We start from the raw sequence: 20,939 nt of genomic DNA on the forward strand, positions 1-20,939 counted from the left end.
GCCTCAGCTCTGTGCAGCCAGGGCCAGAGTCTCTCTGCCACCCTCTGCCCTCGTTGTTTTATCTTGTTTAGCCAAAATCAACAGTTTCTTTATGAAAGGTGAATACCACGTTTAAAACCTAGCATCTTAATGAGAAACAGCTGTTTGGCGGTGCTCCAGGGCCGCAGGCCGGAGCAGGAGGTCGCCAGCCAGGCTTCTAGACTTCATCCCATGTATTTCATTCCTGCAACCAGGTACTGCTTTCATGAATACAACCAAACTAACGATCATGTTCAAAATGCTTTTACAGCTGGGTGTGGTGGCACACATCTGTCATCTCAGCACTTGGGAGACTGAGGCAGGAGGACTGCTGAATTGGAGGCCAGCCTGAACTACAGAGTAAGACCCTGTACAAACAAAATGCATTTACAAAATCACTTGAGGTTGACACAATTTCAACAAATAAAGTGTTTAATGAAAAACTGTAGTATATAATGGACTGATCTCTAGAAAAAGGTCTTATTTACAAGTGAGTAGCCAAAGTGTTTCCTTTCATTACATGTAGATTTTAAATGTTCATTCAATGCACATTCATTACGGTGCTACTACAATAAAACAACGTCCAGAGAACTAATCAGGACCCAGTGGACAGTGAGCAGTACTCTTCAGTCATATTCAGAAAATCGAATGTGTTTACTTGCTTGTTGAGTCTTTTCCAGTCTAATCTTTTCGGCTTTGGTGATTAACTAGAGAAAAATAAATCAGAATGTATTCAATACCCCCCCAAAAGTTACGACTACAAAAACTTCACAACTATCAGTTTGAATGAAATATTTTAAGAGAGAGGAAGACAAATGAGATACTGCCTACGTCAATCAACTCTGAACTAGCCCTAGCCCACCTTCCCTCAGGAAAGGCAAGTATTAAAGACCTTTCAGTTAAAAACAGTCCATCAGGCTGGGACTTAGCTCAGTGGTTTCGCCACCTGCTGAGCAAGCGCAAGGACCCAAGTTCGATACCCGCTACCAAAAAAACCAAACAAAACAGTCCATCCACACTGTGACTTGTTGACCTTTCCTAGAAGACCGAGGACCTGTATTTGATGGTCCTGCGCCCAGGACCTGGATGTGACCCCTCAAGATGTAACTTCCACATCACCTTCCAGAGCTGTGTGGGGCTGGGGTGTGGGTCGGGTGCAGGAGACCTACTTCTGGGAGGCCCATGGGGAGCTCCAGCACACCACCGCGCAGCAGGGAGCTACAGCTCACCAGACTATCACAAAGCTGATCACGAGGTCGGTTCACCCTGTGGGCAAGGCCCCTGGAAGCTTAGGCCTCCACAGTGCAAAAGGCAAGGCCAAACAGGCCCTAGGAGAGGAGTCGGTCCAAAGGCCCGATCCAGGAGTGATCAGTGTCACTCGCCCCATCAATATGGCCATTGTTATGTGTCAACTAACATTTCAGAGAAACTAAAAGTCGCTTCCCCATATGACCACAAGGACCTACTATTAAGACCAGCTGCTATTTATTACACCCTTATACGTAAATTCTTGGTTATTTTTAAAGAAGACAATTGAAATTACATTAAGTGAAGAAAAGCAATTAAAATGTTTGAAATATTCCAGAAGCCTCCTTGATAGAAAAATTAAAAACATTATTTAGAGTAAATGCAAATCTTTTTTTCTATAGAAACAGAGCTGGGGGTGTAGGTCAGTGTTGCCGCGCCTGCGTGGCAAGTGCAAGATCCCGAGTTCAATCCCAGGTACCAAAAATAAAAGATTCTAATGAGCATTCACTTAAATACTTTTGATAAAAACAAAAATACAAATATTTTAAAAAGTGAAGAGAAAAGCCTCACTCTGCATCCAGCAGGGGGAGAGCTTGGGCAGCGGGGAGGGAGGCCCCATGGCTTTATAACCAGGCCAGGGGGAAAAGCCAGGACCAGCAGGCCACACGGTGAGGTTCTGGGCTGGGAATCAAGTCCCCAGGCAGGTCTTTCCTTCCTCTTCCTGGTTTTGTCATTAATTTACTTGTGCTTGATTGTTACACAGAAAAGAAACATTTTCTTTATCTACACATTGCTCTTTCCCTTTTTAATAGAGTATAAAGTGCACAGGGCTTAGGAAATCGTTGGCAGAATGCTTGGTCATAATCCATAGCATGAAAATTAGGGACCAGGATTTTTTTTACTAATTCTTTCACTCAAGGATGGACCATGAGAAATGTCATTATTATGTACTAAGAAAACTAAAAACAACAGGAACAACAAAGAGGACTGGCCGACACTGCTGTGGTGACCCCGAGCTGTCATGTCAGGATAGTATTTGTGCCACACTTCAGCAGAACCCTCACGTTATTCTCATGACTCTAAAAACCTGCCTAGGAAGCCCTCCTGGCTCGCCTGCTCCTTCTCTCTGCTGTGAGACCACTTCTGCAGGAATGCACTAGGCAGCCTGGTTGGTGGAACCTATCTGGCTCATTTTTCTTATCTGTAAGCTTCATAAAGCAAGGGAGCTGTCAATCACACGCCTCCAGTTCCAAGCTCAGTGGCTGACACAAAGGCTCATTTAAAACTACCAAGTAGGCCCAGGATTTAGCTCAGTGGTGATGCTGCCTGCCTTGCAAGTACAAGGTCCCGAGTTTGATTCCCGGTACCAAAAAAAAAAAAGAAAAGAAAAATCCCGGGGTAAGGTGGCTCACATCTGTACTCCCAGCTCTCTGGGAGGCTGAGAAAGAAGGATCACAATTTAGAGGCCAATATGGGGAATTTAGCAAGATCTTATCTAAAAAAAAAAGGGCTGGCAATGTAGCTCAGCATCCCCAGCACAGAGAAAACAAAACAAAACAAACAAAACCCTCAAGCCAGGGAAGTAGCTCTGGGACAGAGTGCTTGCCCAGCATTTGAGACTCAGGTTTAACCTTCAACACAGTGGTGGTGGTAGGGGAAGAACAAAAAATAGTTAATTATCAAGAGAAGAGACTAGCTATGGCTACTCTTCCAACAAGCTCTATGCAGCACTTCCTCCTGGTAACATTCATTTCAGTTCACAACAGGAGCCAAGGAGTTACTCCCTTAGCCTGAGCTGACTGATTCTGTCTGGGTAACACAATCTTGACAGTGCACCAGGTAAGTGAAAGGGTAAGAAATGGCCCACAAGTGCCAGAGCTACTCAGTTTATGACCTTCTCCAGGAGCTGTTATTTCTTTAACTCAAATTATACTTTGTCTCTCTAAATTTTTCAACCTGAGATTAATAATTATTAATTCCCAGTTTAAAAAACTACGTACAATATAAATGAAACTTCATACCAAAGGATAAGATTTTTCTTGTAACAAACAACTTTCAATTGTCATTCTGGATTAATGATTTTAACATTTCAATAATCTCAAGCAGGGTTTGAAATTAACACCTCCAGCCTGACAGAGCTTTTAGACAGGAAGGAGGCTTCTGTCTCTGCAGCCTCAGTCTTTATGTAAGGAAGCAAAGCTAACAAAAACCAGTAGGAAACTTCCCCTAAATCTTCATACATTCCTCCACAGGCAACAGGAGGCCGAGGAAAATCACTGATTTTTAAGTTAAAAAAAAAAAAAGACCCCAAATCAATGAGCCCAGACTATGTGAAATAGGACTTTCAAACATGAAAGGATGTGCATCATTTTGGCTTTTCCTCAGACTTTTATAGTACAATTCTAAACTTTGATGATGGTAATTACTGGTTATTCTGCTTTGCTGTAATGACTTCAAACTGCACTAACCTATACAAAAATAATGATTTGGGCCAGGGATTTAGCTCAGTGGTTCTGCTGCCTGACTTGCAAGCAGAAGGACCCGAGTTCGATCCCCGGTACCAAAAAAAAACAACAAACAAAAAAAGACTTATTTCAAAAAGGTAAACTAGCAACAAAAATTAGTGCCACAATAATGAAAATACTGAAAGAGAAGCTTGTTTTAAATTATTGAAGGCAGTTTAAATTACTTGCTGACTATCCTAGAGAAAAAGGAACAAAGTTTATCGCTGCTACAGGAAGCACTATGCATGAGATTGCCTCCACCTTATCTGTGGAAACTCCTATCTTTATAAATTGCATTCTAAATACACTGTGGTTCTTATCATTAAAGAAATCTCTCTACAATCTTTTGCCACCAAACTACGAAACATAACAGCCCTAAACAGCCCAAAATCAGGACTGAAAATTTAAGATATATCACTGGTTAAAAAGAAAGAAGGGCCGGGGATTTAGCTCAGTGATTCCGGTGCTGGCCTGGCAAGCGCAAGGACCCAAGTTCGATCCCTGGTACAAAAAAAGAAGGAAAATAGGGAAAACTCTTAAATTAAGATCATGCATCTTTGTTGAAAAAAACCTCCTGATTTTATGTATTTTTGAACCAAGAGGAATGGGTATTTCCTCCGTATAGCACAGTACTCTGTAACAGCAAAACCAATTTTATTTTATGATCATCTATTACTGATTATAGAAGACATTTTACCACCTAAAACATTCAGGGCACAAAACCCACAAATGAATTGCTACCTTCTCGGTGCCTCTCTTCTTTTCCCGAGGCTGATTGAGCTTGGCCTGTCTGTCTACCAGAATCTTCTGCCAGTATCTCTGTTCATGATCACCTTCAAAACAAACAAAGTGCTGATGACTGGACATAAGGGTGCATATGCAAAAGATTCAAATCTCAGTAATGTAGTTGGAAAAAAAACCCCCAGGAGGTTCCATTAGCCATACTCAGAAAATATAAAACAATTACCCACAATAATCATTGTTAGAAAGGAAAAAGAAATTTCTGTGGCGCTTTACCAGTAAGGACCTCCAGTTCCCAGCTGTGCTTCTTTTTAATCTCGGTGTGCCTGTTCATTATGCCCTGGGCCGCCTCTGGGGTTTTAAACCTAGCATGACATTCTGTGTCTCCTTCTAGCAGATCAACATACACGACTTCTGAGATGGCTGCTAGCGTATCCTGCATTGAAGGTAAGTATTAAGACTGAAAATCAGTAATTAAAAGTGTTCCATAAAAAGCTACAATTATTCCAATGGTCGTGTCTGAATGTGTCATATGAATAAGCCACTATATAGTGACTAAAAATTTCTTCTAAAAACACAAAATGTTTTAAAAAGTAGATACAAACGAGAACCAACTTATTTATTTAGTTTTTGTTTGTTTGGGTTTTTTTTTTTGGTACCAGGGATCGAACTTGGGACCTTGCGCTTGCCAGGCAGGCAGCGGAACTACTGAGCTAAATCCCCGGCCCAAGAGAACCAATTTAATATCAACCGTAATTAATTTCCACTCTTTGAATATGAACTAGGACAGGAGTACCCTACTCAGGACAACAGACTGAGAGTGGGGTGTACACACCCTCCCTCACCCAGTCAATCTGGGAGTCGCTAGCAAAGTATAAGAGTCAAAGAAAAGCAGGACTGGGGGAGGTTTATTTTCACTCACCGGTGAAACATCACTTACGATTTAAAATACGTGTAACAATCATTCAACTTTTTATATCAACTCACAAAAAACAGGTTTCACTGAACCTACAAAGATCCTAGGGTTCTTGAGTAGGTCTCCACCAGGACATAGCTCAAGAGCTCTTAAATTTTAGATAAAATAGTGAAGTAAGCTCTTCTAAACCAGTGGTGTCATCCAGCCAGGGAAAAGCTTTACCTAGAAGGCCTGCTGTGAGGGCAAATGAACTAGATTCTTGCATTCTTAATCATTTTTTTCACAGCAGGTTCTGCAGGGTACTCAATGCATTTATGCAGGAATGTCGCACCAACTCTTAGTTCATCAACTCGCATTCAGACTGCTAAAGAAGTATACAGTACAGGAGATTTCCAATTGGAAAAAGGGTCTTATTTATCTTCCTTCCCATTTTAACCCAGCTTTTAAAAACACAATTAATATAGGTTACTTTTAAATACTAGTAAATACTAGGTTTCTGGATATTTGAGTTATACAAAGAATTGAGCAGTACCTGAAAATATTTCTTCATAGAGTAAGAAACATTTATTAGTTAATAATACAAGATGATTTAGTAAAAGATCTGCAAATCTATAGAAGCCAGAGCTGATTTAACTTATCTTAGCACTTAGCACACTATCACAAAACAAGGCACTAGGTAAATGTTTGCTGAATAAATTTTTTTTTTTTTTTGGTACCGGGGGATGAACTCGGGTCCTTGCGCTTGTGCAGCAGGCAGCGAAACCACTGAGCTAAATCCCCGGCCCCTGAATAAATTTTTAAAAAGAGAATACACCTGCCAATTCTTATTGCCTCATGTGTTAATAGTACAAAATTTAGACAGAAAACATGAACAATCTGTAATAATTAGGTTCACTGCTAGTGCAAAGTTTTATAATTGATTTTTCAGACTGATTAGATTACTACAATTCAAAAGATGTTTACTAAATATCCATTAGAATGTCAAGCTAATCTCCTGATTTAAAAATCCTTAGAATTTAAAACCCTTATAATGACAAATTAGTGTGGTAATTACAAGGGCAAGTCACAGACAGCCCTAACTACTGTCCTACCTCAGTTTTTGTTCTAGCAAAATGTAAACTACTAACTTGATGAATGTAGTTGTTTAATGACTAGGATAATCACAAATAATTTGCAATTGATATAATTACCATTTAAATAATAAAAGTTCTTTTTTTTTTGGTGCAGGGGATTCTACTCAGGACTTTACATATGCTAAGTATTTCCTTATATCTCCCAAATTTTTTAGCCTATTATCCTAAATTCTGTATTGTGGTCATCCTGAAATATAGGCTAGTAAGAGAGTTTGGGGTTGGCTAAATTCCTCACCAGTACTGGAAAGAGAAAGAAAATTTATGTCTTACTGACTGACAGCTACAGGATTTTAAGGATAAGTCTGCAGATAAACAATGCTTAGAGATCTTCTTTGTGGAAAAACCACCTGAATTTTTTTTAAGTTATGAGTCCACGCAAAACCAAAACAACATACCATTTGGTACTTACTAAATGTTATTATAAATATATTTTAAAAATGTTTGGTGTTATGGAGCATTTTGTGATCATGGTTTCTCCACTGCCAGGTAAGTATTGGAACATTTTGTATAGTTTTAAAATAGTGTCTTGGGAGGGGAGAGGAATGGGAAAGAATCCAAATATATCACGAACAGGTACAAATTACCCATGATGAATGTTATTACTATGTATATTTAAAATGTATCAATAAAATTAATTAAAAAAATAAAGTGTCTCACCTAAATGAGTTATAGGTTAAGGGTAAATAAAAGTACTTCCAACACAGGAACATGATTTCATGAGTAAGAGCAAAGTATCACTATCCATGTTGCTATAAAAGGGTGTGGAAGATAAACTTTATTGTGAAAAAAGGTAGTAAAGATTAGTATGTGCAGCAATTTATAGTTTTCTATAGAACTGTGATTGATTTGCACATGCACATAAAACTTAGTTTTTTAAAAATACAGCTTAACACTTATCTGCAGCTGTTGGAAACTTTTTAAACAATTACCATGGACTGAATAAACTTCACTGAAATTCTTAAAAATTAAGACTATTTTCTAAAAAATTTCCTGTATTTCTTTCAGGAAACAGCACTATTCTCACTCATCAATAGATAAAATTAAACAAATAAAATTAAGTGAAAAACATGCATTCTTCAAAATTTCTCAATAGTAGTTCTGACTATTTTAGGTAACAGTCATTTAGGAATCTATTGAAAGCTAAGAGTATTAATACAAGTTCATAAATTATCCAGTTTGCTACCAATCCAGAAAACATCAGATGATCATAATTTTAAAATTTTAGACCAATTGTTAATGTTGATTAATGGTGCCAAGTATTTTTCTAAACCCAATTTTCCTTGAAAACAAAAGAAAGTTTCTAGAATAAAAAAAAAAGGTAAATACTTTCCTATTATCTGCACTTAAAGTTAGAAAGACTGCTGTGTATACCCCGTCCAACTGCACAGCAGTTAATCACAAGTGATTCAAGTGAAATAAGTACAAGAACCAACTTCCTGTAAGAGAAGAATTTAAACTGCTCACTTATTGTTGGCTGTGTGTCGAATGAATATCAGTCTTCAGGTTTCACTTCAAGTCAAATTTCAGAGGTACAAATTCCAATTCGGTTTGTTTTCTTTCCCACATTGAAAATACTTTCACACAGGCAAGAAAATAAAAGGAAAAAGAGACTAATATGCTAGGAGCGCAGCACTCAGTGGCTCAGTGCTTGCCTCGATTGTTAGAGGCCTTGATTTCAATCTCCAGTACCTACCTGGGGAGGGGCAGGGTGCTAAAGAAAAAAGAGTTTTACCCGGAGTTGCTTCCTGCCAGGTAGAGGTTCTGGGCTAGTGATCTTCACAATGACTCCACTCAAAAACTGTGGTCCTGGTGGATTAACCTTCTCCTGAGGGCGACACTCTGGACCATTGGCTGCAGATTTGAAAAGGAAAGAGCAGGAGTGAATCTCCACACGGAACTATGTAAGGTGCCTCAGAGGCCTAGTCTACAACAATGATCTCTCAAGCCACTTTAAATCATTCATTTGAAGTTTAATTTTAAAACTAGGAATTAAGAAGGTTATTTGTCATGCCCCGCTGCTTATTTTACTGAACATGAAATAAAATGCAGAAAATTTCAGCAGTTTGAATGCAAAGTGTTACTAGTAGAGGAGCATTTGTGAAACTTGAAACATGCCCCCTTTTTTCCCAACCAAGGAACAAAAATTCTACTTAAGAAATAGAAACAAGTATTATTTAAAGATATTCTACATATTATCCAAATGTGAAGATTTATTTTTACAATTCATAAGAATTTAAGATGTATCCTAATTGTGAACAATTCATCATTTTTACTATTTGTGGTTCATATTATGGAATGAAATTACAGGTAAGCAACTACAGTCTTTATTTCTACAAATCAGAAGCTCATTATTAAATCTAATAATGAAAAGAACAGAGGAAAACTCGCGTTACATTCAAACAGTTAGTGTATAAAACAGGCCCTTCAAATGATCTTTTTCTTTCTGTGGTGGAGCTGGAGCCTTGGCCATGCTAGGCAGGCACCTTCCACAGATGGCCCACATCCCACCCTCCAAAGGTAAGAGGTTCAGGCACAGGGAATCTTTACCTTCTTCCTTCTTCACTGCAATCTTACTAGGTACTCCACTATCTGTTTCCATTTCTGATTCTGATTTTATCTGGGATATTGTCTTTTTTAAAGAAGCCATGCTGGCTTTTTGCAATGCCAAATATTCTTTTTTCAAATCCATCCATTCGTTCCTGTAAGGCAAAAAATGACCCACTGAAGTACTGACACAGATGATGAAATAAAGATAGGTAAATTATTATAATTCGACTCCTAGACCACTTATTCTAACTTTTCTCTTTTTTACTAACATACATTCAAATTGCTTTAGTCCTAAATCCATCTAGGAACAAGCAAAGGTAGTTTCTCTGGCCTTTCCTTCAGATTAATGCTTTGCATTTCCCAGTGATTTCCTGAGTGTGCTTTTATTTTTTTTTTTCTGAGTGTGCTTTTAATATTTTAATTAACAGAAGTAAAATGTTAAGAGTTAATTCCTTAATTAACTAGCAGCATTTACCAAATCGGTGATCTCTGGGGAAAAGTGAGAGATTAAGATTTAAAGATTATTTGTTAAACAGCTTCCAATTTGAGAGATAACATTCCTTAGAATTTACTTGAAAAGGAATTTCTGTGAAGAAAAAAACACCCCATGGAAGCAATTTCTCTATTTACATACATTTAACATGGAGCCGTTTCTTCAAACAGCTAGTGCCTCCAGATAGAAACACAATGCAGCTCCGGCCCAGTGGGGGTCTCACTGTCACCCCAATCTGTGCACCAAAGAAGCAGAGAGGTTTTTTTTTAAGAAGAGGATATCTTGTGGAAATGGTTTTTAGCGGTTAACACTGACATCTGTATACTTCAGGAAAAAAAAAGTATCCAGACACACCCAGATCATACTTTCCCTGAGAGCTAATACATTAAAATAACAAAAGGCTCTTGTAATGATTGTGGGAGATAAAAAGGCAGAAGGAATTCAGGGTTAGGAACAGTATAAATACAAGTGCTGGGGTCCTGGTCCTGTACCCTGGAGGCGAGCACGACTCTGGAAGGTGGCTGGGAAGGGAGGGGAAGGGACGGGAAGGGATGGGGACTTCTCCTCAGCTCTCGCCCTCCGGCTGGGCAGCACTGCAGTGGACTCCCTTCCACTTTAACATGGAGGCGCTTTCTGTGCCTTCAAACGGTAGTAAGTGCTTCCATGTTTTAGTAGAGGTGAGTTCAGCTTCCTCGACGGACATCTAAGCTGCTTCGCTCGCTCAGGGCCAAGGGGCCCCCTCTGCTTTAACATGGAGGTACCTGCTGTGTGAAGGAAAGTAAGTGCTTCCATGTTTCAGTGGAGGTGTCTCCTGAGTGGCACACTCTTACTTTCGTGTAGTTTTTTAGGGGCTGCTGGTTATCTTTCGTTACAGGTGTAAGCGATTCCAAGTATTCCTTAAGACCGGGCTCCCCACCACTTAAACGTGGATGTACTTGCTTTGGAACTAAGAAAGTAAGTGCTTCCATGTTTTGGTGATGGTAAGTCTTCTTTTTCCAAGCACTTAGGCGGACTTGGTGGGCTGCGCCTGGGTATCTGATAAGGGTTCTCCGCACTCTAACATGGAGGCACTTGCTGGACATGACAAATAAGTGCTTCCATGTTTGAGTGAGGTGGCCCTCCCTGCTCTTCAGAGGAGCCACCCAGCTGGAACTCGGGCTGCAGGCTGCCACTGTTGCTAATATGCAACTCTGTTGAGTTTGAACTGGAATTGCACTTTAGCAATGGTGACGGAGTGCTGGCGACTCCCTTGATCCGGTTCATGCTGTACTCACTTGGATAAGACTCGCAATGGTATAACTTCTTCTCCCATTTTATGTCTCTCTTTATGTTTTTTCTTGTGCTTCCTTTTGGTTTTTAATAGAGAACCTTGTATGTCTCCAGTATCCTTTTCCTCTTCTGTAGAGAATTCTAAATCTAGCAAAGTTAACAAAGTCAGTTACGTTTCAGGCTGTTGCAGTGGTTAGAATAACATGTGCTATCCAATCCTGACCTTAAGAGTTTACCTACCTCTGTTGTCTTTGGAAACTTCAGAAGCCTCTTTTTTAACATTTTTCGGAGCTATTTTCTTGATTTTTGATTTGGGAGCCAGGCTTTCGGCGGCGTCTGCAGAGCTGCTCCTCTTCCTCTTCTCGGGTCTGCCTTCAGGTAAGCTGGACACCTCGGCTCTGTCCCGTTTTTTCTTTTTTTTGGTGTGCTGCTTTTGGGGTTCTGCACTTTCCGTTTCAGAGCCCTCAGATGTGGTCCTAGAGGCCTTCACTTTACAGATGCTCACGCTGCTTGTGTCCATGCTCAACCCCTTTTCCTGGACATTGTCTTCTTTCTTCATTCTCCCTTTCTTCTTCTTTTTCTTTTTCTTTTCTTCTGTAACAAAATGTTAACTAAGTTGACTGTACTTTCAATTACAAGCATTACATCTCCAATATTAAATAAGTACTCACCAGCTACTCTTAGGACTGGGATGGGCTTGTTTTTCACCGTCTTGGGAAATATGCCAGGTTTTCTTGGTGCTTCTTCTGGTGGGTTGTTCAGAAACTGAAATAATAAGAAGCTGTATGTATGTATGTATACTTACTAATTTTTTCTTTTGGCCTTTTTTTTTTTAGGTTCAAGGACCTACCTCAATAGCTTTTGCTGCTTGTTCTTTTGTTTCAAATTCCACAAAGGCAAATCCCTTCGGATCTCCAGTAGACTTATAATGTGGTATACTTATATAAACGACATTGCCACATTTCCCAAACACTTTTTCAATCCAGCTGTGATTAACATTTTTAGGAAGTAATTCCTATAGTAAATTCAAAGCAATACTATTAGTATCAAAGCTTTTGAACAGCTAAAAGCCTAAATTTAAATCTCAGAATGTCAATAAATATTTATCTTAATTTTGTTTGTGTGTCACATTTTAATTAAGACTGGGCTTCTGGGGAAAAGGTCTCACCACATACACCGTGCGCTCATCCTCATCCTTTGGTCTTTCACCAAGAGGCTTTTTCCTTCTGATTCTGGTGCCTTCTAAGTCCAACTTTAAATAATGTGTTCCGTAAGTTAATAAGGATAGACAAGAGTTGATTTCATGAAATACTAATTAAGCAGTAAACTTACCTCAACAATAGCTGAGCTCTTCAATGCTCTAGCTATTAACTTTCCATCAGTAGTCAACTTTTTCATTTTATTAAAAGATACCAGAAGGGAGATATCAACATCTACAGATGAAAAAGTGAGGAAAATGCAAGTTGGGTCGAATTAGAGGTGATTTCTAAGCTCACATAATCGCCTGCCCCATATATGTAGAAAATGTATTCTACTCTCTATATAATGTGAAATTATGAGAATTCCTCATTAGAAGCTCAGGTTGTTTCGAGGTTGGGTACTGGTGAAAGTTGCGATTAGGTGACATTCCTGCTGCTTTAGTTCATGTGTTGCTTATGACAGCCTTAACCTGAGGAAAAATCCCCCAGCTAAGGAGCTGGTATAAAACTATAGGCCAGGGGTTTAGCTCAGTGGCACTCCACTGCTTTGAAAGCGTAAGGTCATGAGTTTGATCCCCATACCAAAAAATAAAAAAAACCCTGTATCATCTGTATGTATTCATTATTAAATATAAATCATTCAGGGACCGGGGATTTAGCTCAGTGGTTCCACCACCTGCCTCACAAGCACAAGGTGCTGAGTTTCATCCCCCGTACCAAAAAAAATTCAACATGAACTCTTGTCAAAACCCACCGTCAGATACGAAACACTACAGTAGAGTAGCTACCTTAGAAGTGCCTAAGTTAAAAGGCAGACAAAAGTAAACTTACATCCATCTCTAGATTTTTCTATCTGTTCTCGAAGAAATCTGTCCTTGTGAAGATTTGCATCCCCAAACCAGAAGTCCACTTGCTTAGCAATATCTGCAAGCACCTGCTTAACTCTAGAGCGCTTCTTCTTTTCTACTTCCTTCTTTTCACTGCTTTCTTCCATGGCTTGATTTCCACCTTCAGCTTCCATTCCTGAGTTAGACAAAACGTGAACAGGCCCCCACCAACCAGTTACTGAGTAGCTGAGCATAAATGGATGGCACTGGCTATCGGACGATGAGCTCTTCAGGGCCTATTTCCCAGGCATTTCCAACAAAGAATTTTACTGGACTTGTGCAGTCTTTATTTTTCCTATGTCAGGGATCATATCCTTAATTTTTTTTGTGCCTTTTAAACTCTACAACGAGATTGTTCTAGTGTAGAATAAATTTTACACCTCTAACTCATCTACATTCACTAAAATGGAGTTTTAAGATTCAGACACTCAGAGTTCGATCCCCGGTACCAAAAAAAAAAAAAAAAGTTTTAGATTTACCAATAAAATGATTCTTGACTTTGATTTTTAATGTGTTAACTTCTGCCTTCCAGAAGTGGAGGAACTGGCTGTTTAATTTTCAAGTGGTCTCAGGCGCACGCGCGTGCGCGCACACACACATACACAATCACTCTGTAGGTTTTGTCCTCCTTTCTGCGGCCCCACCTTCAGCCATGCTGCTTCCTTGCTGTTCTGAAAACTCACCCTGCAAAGTTCCTCAAGTTGTCCAAATGTTGCCTTCATGAGGGAGCTCCTCCCACAATCAGATTTAAAAACGCAAATTTCTGGATAGGTCCGTGGCATCTCTTTTGCCTTATTTTTCTCCCTAGCATTTATCACCCAATATTACTACACAATTGGTTCACTTCTTTATTTTCTCTAGAATTTAAGCTCAATGAAATCATCCTCACTATCATCCCAGCACTCCAGGAAACTGAGGCTCCAGGAGGCTGCCACATTAAAGTCCAAAAGTCCAGCCTAGGCAACTCAGTGATCCAGTGGGACTGTCTCAAAAGAGGAAAATAAACACTCAGGGATGTGGTTCTGTGCGGGGCCTTACCTGTGAAGGTGGCCCAGGCCTCTGAGCCCTTATCTAGGGAGGTCACACATGCCTGCTGCGGGTGGGGGTGAGGGACAGACACAGTGGAGCCAGGGAAATGCTGGGTGCAGCTGCTGCATCTACTGAGCCTCCTGCTTGGTGCCCTGCCAAGAGCTAAGCCTCTCCCAGCTGCTGTTGGGATGAGGAACCAGAGATGGACTGGTACTGCCCAGTGGCGCTCAGCAAAGAGCACGCAGAATACTCTCCAGCTAAACATGCAGCATTGTCCAGGCAACGGAAGGGCACTTGGCATTTTCAGAGCAGCTTCTGACAATCAGCTAAGTCCCATCTGTGATGATGTGGGAGTCATGAAGCACTTAGCAGATGATACTGTAAGAGAAACCTCAGCTGTATTGGAGCTAATAACCAGAGAATGTGCAGCTGTCACTGAGCAGAGCACAGCGAAGCTACCACAGGACTGCTGTCTTGCTGGTCCCTCAGCCAACACCTGGGTGAAAAGCTCCTCCCTTGGGAATGGTGTGTGTGTGGTGTGTGTGCACATGTGTTCCTCCCCACCCCACATGGTGCTCTGCCTGTCTGGCTGGGCTCAGCACAGGCACCCTGTAAGGATGGCAGGTGGACATCAGCAGGCCTGAAGGATGTGTGTGTGTGTGTGTGCGCGTGCGCGCACATAGGTGGATGCTAAACAGCACACGTTACCAGCTACCAAAGATGCCAGTGTACAGTACATCTATAACCACCCATTAGTGCTCAGAGCACGAGGACACCCGAAAGTCTCACGCTGCATTCTTCCGCTCTCCAGAACAAGGCCCACTGCATTCCTGGCAGCCATGGCCTGCAGTCCACTGATAGCAGGAAAGGAAGTGTCCATTAAAGAGCCTTCTGCCTTGGGCTGGAGTCTGGTTTAAATTAAGAACTTATCTTTCTTGCCGGGGATTTAGCTCAGTGGTTCCGGCACCTGCCTTGCAAGCACAAGGTCCCGAGTTCGATCCCCGATAACCAAAAACAAAAACAAGAACTTATCTTTCTCAAACTTTCTTTCCTAAGCTCCTTACATGATTAAAGCCTCTGAGCAAACAGTGATCATCTAACGGATAGGAAGATATTTTACAACTTGTGGACAAGCATCGCAACCATCCCAGTTCTCCGGACTCCCGCAGTGGGCATAAAAATGTGTCTGAACTCGCACTCTGGGCAGATGCCTGTGTGGCCCTGCTGCCCTCTCGCTTGATGTTGTAATTCTCTCAACATCTGCAGCACAATGATTCCTTCTAAGACTCCTGTGAGGCCTGCGTCTCAATGACAGAATCCTGCATAAATGACAAAGAACTGAGGACCAAGGAAGCAAGGGCGGGCTCTTCCTGCAGCAGGGCCCGGCTGCCTGCCTAGCTCCGCACTGCCCTTCCTGAGGCGCCTGGCTCTTTGGCTCCTCACTATGAGGCGATCTATTTTCTTACCAGGTCTGCGCTGCACATTTGCACATCTACCTGATGTTGCCACTTGTCAGTCCTGGGTATCTCAAACGTAACAGGACTCTAACTTCAACAAACCACCTTCCCCTTGATTTCCTCATCTGAGACAACTACAAAACTGCTGAGGCTGCAAGCACGAAGGTCACCTCAATCCCTCTTTTCCAGTCAATCAGCAGCATTTCTACTGGCTCTGCCTTTAAAAATAAATTCTCCATCCTAGGACTTGTCATCTTTCTACCACAACCACCCAGTCTTGTTTTGAGGTACTGCACCATCTTCCTTACTGGTCGGCCGCCTCCACTCTTCTTCCATTAGAGCCAGTTCTCCAGACAGTATAGTTATTTATCTTGGTTTTTTGAGACAGGGTGTCACTAGGTAGTTCAGGCTGGCCCCGAACTCATTATGTAACTGAGGCTCGCCTCAAACTTGTGGCCATCCTCCTGCCTCAGCCTCCCCAGTGCTGGGATCACAGGCATGCGCCACTACCCCTGGCTCAGAGCCAGGATGATCCCTTGCACAAACTCTTCCGAGATTTCTCATTGCATTCAGAATAAAGTCCCAATACCTTACAAGAGAAGTAGCACCCACAGAGCTGGCCAGGGCTGTTTCTCTAATTTCATCTTCCACAGTCCTTTTCAGCAGGCACATACCAACCCTAATGCACCATCTCTAGTTCCTCAGACACCCTCGGGCCACTCCTATTTCATGGCCTTTGTCTTTCTCCTCCTGTGACCTTCCATGACATATGCACAGACCACTTCCTTGTTCATTCACCTGTGAACATCACTTTCTCAAAAAGGCTTTTTCTTTCATCAAACCTAAAAAAGCTCCCTGCCTGCCAACCTGAACCCTCCCATCCACTCAGCCACTATATGTTTTAAAGTTTTATATTCTCTTATTACTACCCAGAACTGTAATTTTATTGTCTATCTACTTCACTAGAATGTGAACACTGTAAGGGCAGGGACTTTAACTTGATCACTACTAAACAGTATTTGTTGAATAATCAAACAATTATATTTAAAACTACCTGTATCTCACCAGCAAGGGAAGAAAAAGGGCCTGTAAAGTGTTAAGCATTTCAAATCTTTTGCAAGATCAGAGGCTATAATTAAGATACAGACACATGCTGTGATTATCACTAGGCCAGGTCCCCAGTGCTGGCTGTAAATTATACGTGGCAGGCTACCTGCTCTCCAATTCCTTCCTTGTCAAAGCCCAGCATCTACAGAGCCAGGGAGGGAAACTCAGAAAGCACTAATTCTGTCAGAAACCAGACTTTTCCTAGCATTCTTGTATCTGAGTCCAGAGATTCTTTTCCCCAAGAATTATTTTTGTAGTTTGGGGTATTTAGGTTGGGAATGATCATAGGTAACTTTGATTTACAGGAAGATGTGAATTAAGCAGAAAGCAACAGGAGGTATGGTTTAGCTTCTCCACACAATGCCTGCATAAAAGTAGGAAGTTACAGGAAATACTTTTGTTAGTCTTGATCCTCAAGGGTTGTATTTTCTCAAGATCCCGTGATAACAGGTATGTGTATTGTCATTCCACACATTCCAATTTCAGTTTACTACCTTTCCCACCCAGGCCTGTGCTTTCTACCATGCTCACACTGTTTAAGGATGCTGTATTCTACCAAGCTAAATGCACCAGCTATTTACTAGCTGTACAGATTTTGAGCGAGTTAGCCTATCTCTCTATGATCCATAAAATGTACATTAAAAATCACACCTATAAACAAAGTTGTTGTGAGGATTAATCAAAGAAATGTGTAATTAAAGCATTTCAAATTGTTGCCGTAGAGAACTTCGTCAATGAGGCACATATTATTTACCAACCTGTCACTAACTACGATGAAATGGTTCTCATCTCCAGTGTTCCACAAACTACAGACACTAGAATATAAACTGACCTAGAAGCCATCTGCCCTCACAGATGCCTATGTGTAACTGGTTTATAACAGATCTGCAAGTGTATGACAGGGAAACCTTTTATTTCTTACAACTGCTTATGAATCTAAAATTATTATTTTTTTCCAAAAAGCAGTGGCAAAGTTTATTTGAAAAAGTAAAAGTGAAGAGTGAGGGAGAAACTGGCTCTGCAGAGCAAGCTTGGGCCAAGTAAAAGAGAAAAAAGCAAAATAAAAGAACACCCTGTAGAAACCAGGGAGACCATCATGAGGAAATCAACAATAGCCTAAAATTATCTAGTTTTGTGATGCTGATATCAAAACATGCAACATAAACTCCTCAGCACTTTTTCTCAATATAATATGTATTGAAAAACAATAGTTAAATAAACCAGTAATATCTAACGGGTTTTAATTAAAAAAAATTTTTTTTCTAACTAGTTTTTAAACATGGCTTTCAACAGAATAAAAGTTACTGTGTAACACTATCAGTTACTTTACATATATTGTTCTAAATCCTTACAATCCTACTACTTAGTTCCTTTCAGCTTCTTTTAACAAAGGCTCAAAGGTTAAGTAACTTGGCCAAAACTAGCCAGGTAAGGGCCATGTGCCTGACCACACACTGTCTGTCCTTTAGTAGGCTCTCCAGTGATTTGTTACTGTGTGCACTGCATGGTCCTGTTTCGTCTTGGCAGTGCTGGAGACTGAATCTGGGCCTTTACACTGAGGTACCCTCCAGCCCTTTTCTTACTTTTAACATTGAGAAAGGGTCTCACTAAGCTGCCCAGGTGCTGGGATTACAGGCATGTACCGCCATGGCAGGTCTGACCCACAAAACGGTTAAAGGACACATTTTAATGAAGTAACAGAGCTGAGGAGTGTGAGAACAGATGCCTGAAATCTCAGCTACTTGGGAGGCTGAGGCAGGAGAACAGCAAGTTCAAGGCTAGCCTGGGCAACTTAGGAAGACTCTGTATTAAAATTTAAAAAGGATTTGGGAGTATAGCTCAGTGGTATAGTGCTTGTCTAGCATGTGCCAGGCCCTGGGTTTAATCTTCAATGCTGCAATCACCCCATAAGAAAAGGTAAACTCATGATGCCTGTGCAAATACAAAACGAGTATATGGTAGGGCTGGGGATTTAGCTCAGTGGTTCCGACGGCTGCCTTGCAAACACAGGGACCCGAGTTCGATCCCCAGTACCAAAAAAAAAAAACATTAAAAAAAACCAAACAAACAAAACACTAAGCATTGGGCTGGGGATTTAGCTCAGTGGTTCCGCCATCCGCCTTGAAAGCGCAAGGACCCGAGTTCGATCCCTGGTACCAAAAAAAAAAAGAGTATATGGCAAAGATTTTATTTATGTAATTAATGAGGGAACCTGTTAAGTGCTACAAACCAATTCAAAGAATTTAAAAAGTGTTTGCGCGCAAACATATACCAGTCTGCCAAAAAAATGTATACACACTTTAGGAAAAGAAAAATAATAGGATGATTTTTCTTTTTCTTTTTTTTTAAGACAGGGTCTCACTATGTAGCCCAGGCTGGCCTCAAACTCATGGCAATCCTCCTGCCTCAGCCTCCCAAGTGCTAGGATTACAGGCATGTACCACCACACCCAGCAGTAGGATGGTTTTTCAATAGATGGTGTTACCCTCCTATGGGGACTCTAGAGGATGTCGTATATCAGAAAAACCATTACACTGCTGGCCCTTAAGAGAAGAAATTAAAAATGCATGTATAGCAACCTCAATGACCAAGGTTACCCAAGCAGTGGTTCACTGTACTAATAATTGTCTGGAAGCTGAAATGCCCACCACTTTGAGCACCTCTTGTAAATGCAGAGGCCAAAGGCAGCTTTGCATGAATTTCATGATGTCTCAATACATTTAGTATTAAAATATTTATACAAGTTTTTCTTTTCCTGAAGTGTGTGTACTCTTTTTTGGCAAACTGTATACACTCACACACATATAAATATATATAATGCTAAAAGTTGACATGAATGATCAGGGTAATAAGAAATTACATCTGTCCTGGACAAACCTAATTTTCACCTTCATGGTTTTCTACAAGCTACACAGTTGTGCCCAGTGTTTTGGCACATGCCTGTAATCCCAGTACTCGGGAGGCTGAGGCAGGAAGACAGCCAAGAGTTCTAAGCCAGCCTGGACTCCATACTGAGTTCAAGGCCAGCCTGAACTACAGAGACTTTGTCTCAAAAAAACAAACAAAAAAAACAAAAACACAGTTGTAAAATATGAAAGGTATAGAGAACCTTGAAGAGTGTGCTACACACAAGACATGAATTTTTTGTTTTGAGACAGGGTCTTGCTATGCAATTCAGGCGGGCTTTGAACTATGTAGCCCAGGCTGGCCTCGAACTCGTGTCAATTCTCCTGCCTCATCCTCCTGAGTGCTGAAATTACAGGCCTGCGCCACTACTGCTGGCTGAATTTTTTTTTAAGTAACAATTTTTCCTTACAAAATTGTGCACGTGATGTTGTTAGGTACACATTTTGTAACATGCACTTTTTCTTAGGATGCTCAGCCATGACTTTTTTCAGGCTTTCAAAAAAAAAAAAAAAGTTGAAAACCACTGCTGCAGTATAGTACACTGTTCCCAGTAGAAACACTGTTTCAGGTGTCCGCAGGAAGGAGCCTCGCCGGCTGGGCCGCCAGATAAACCCTATTCAGTTTCCAAGTCCCAGCTTCTTTCCTCATTTACTGCCTCATTTACTCCCCATGTTTTTCTACCTTTATCAACGACCGCACTAAACACTTGTTGATTTTTTTCTACAAGTGGGTTTTCTTTTAGTATCGCCAGTTTCGATCCTCCTGCCTTGGCCTCCCGAGTGCTGGGAATACAGGCGCGCGCTACCACCCTGGAGCCGACTCTGGGACCCCAAAGCTCCGAAGACGAGGACCGAAAGAAAATGCCTGCGTTTCAGAACACAAGTCCACCCACCCGCTCTCCTTTGGCTGCCAAAGCTGAACCCCAAGCCGCGAAACAGGCTCAGTCTCTGACGTCCACGGCTCCTCTAGCCACTCCTACTTCTGCACTGACAACGCCCACCGCCGGGGCGCGCCCCGAACCCCAACCACAGGCTCGGGCGCCCCCACTGTCGGAAGGCCGGACTACACGGGTGGCCGAGGGCGAGTGCGCGTGCGCAGAGCGAACGTCCCGCCGCACCAACGGGCTCTTGGGATGGGGCGGGGTAACATAGAGCAGGCCTCGGAGGGATGCAGGCTTTGCCCAATCTCAGCGACCCTTGTCACTTACTCCGCTCAGTTTCCGAAATACAGGGTCAGAAGCTTGCGCCCTTCAGCCCCTTCCGTCTCTCGATCCTAGAGTCGTGGTTATTTCGCGTCATACGCCGAGCGACGCCGTTCACTTGCCCGCCTTCAGGAAGACGCGCCCGGAGGCCCAGCGTGCGTCGCTGACGTCATAAAGCAGTGCCGCCTTCTGGGGTTGAGGCGTCGAAGGGAACGGTGGCTGAGGAGGCTCGGCGGCGGCTGAGGAGGCTCGGCGCCAACGAAGAATTTGATTGGTGAGTTGA

The 20,939-nt window shown here is 41.7% G+C and overlaps 1 protein-coding gene across 3 annotated transcripts; it reads right to left on the bottom strand.

Moving 5' to 3' along the window:
- Nucleotides 1-432: 432 nt before the first annotated feature.
- On the bottom strand, nucleotides 433-20,876 carry Larp7 (La ribonucleoprotein 7, transcriptional regulator). Of its 3 annotated transcripts, none has more exons than XM_004867599.4 (13): nucleotides 20,663-20,876; nucleotides 12,900-13,091; nucleotides 12,202-12,302; nucleotides 12,038-12,121; nucleotides 11,720-11,884; nucleotides 11,541-11,634; nucleotides 11,110-11,460; nucleotides 10,875-11,016; nucleotides 9,108-9,259; nucleotides 8,293-8,411; nucleotides 4,788-4,947; nucleotides 4,512-4,603; nucleotides 433-725 (listed from the first exon to the last, which is right to left on the bottom strand). In XM_004867599.4, exons 2-13 carry the CDS (start codon nucleotides 13,087-13,089, stop codon nucleotides 645-647), a joined length of 1,731 nt encoding a protein of 576 aa, XP_004867656.1. In that variant the 5' UTR covers nucleotides 13,090-13,091; nucleotides 20,663-20,876; the 3' UTR covers nucleotides 433-644. The 3 variants fall into 3 exon arrangements, with proteins under 3 accessions (XP_004867656.1, XP_004867653.1, XP_087054914.1); XM_004867596.4 differs by having other exon boundaries at nucleotides 11,110-11,463; nucleotides 20,663-20,865; XM_087198788.1 differs by lacking the exon at nucleotides 12,038-12,121 and having other exon boundaries at nucleotides 11,110-11,463; nucleotides 20,663-20,868.
- Nucleotides 20,877-20,939: the final 63 nt, after the last annotated feature.

This window comes from Heterocephalus glaber, unplaced genomic scaffold (genome assembly GCF_053883595.1).
Source record: "Heterocephalus glaber isolate CG9 unplaced genomic scaffold, H.glaber_assembly_v1.0 deba00001688, whole genome shotgun sequence".
In the NCBI taxonomy this organism is placed as follows: domain Eukaryota; kingdom Metazoa; phylum Chordata; class Mammalia; order Rodentia; family Bathyergidae; genus Heterocephalus; species Heterocephalus glaber.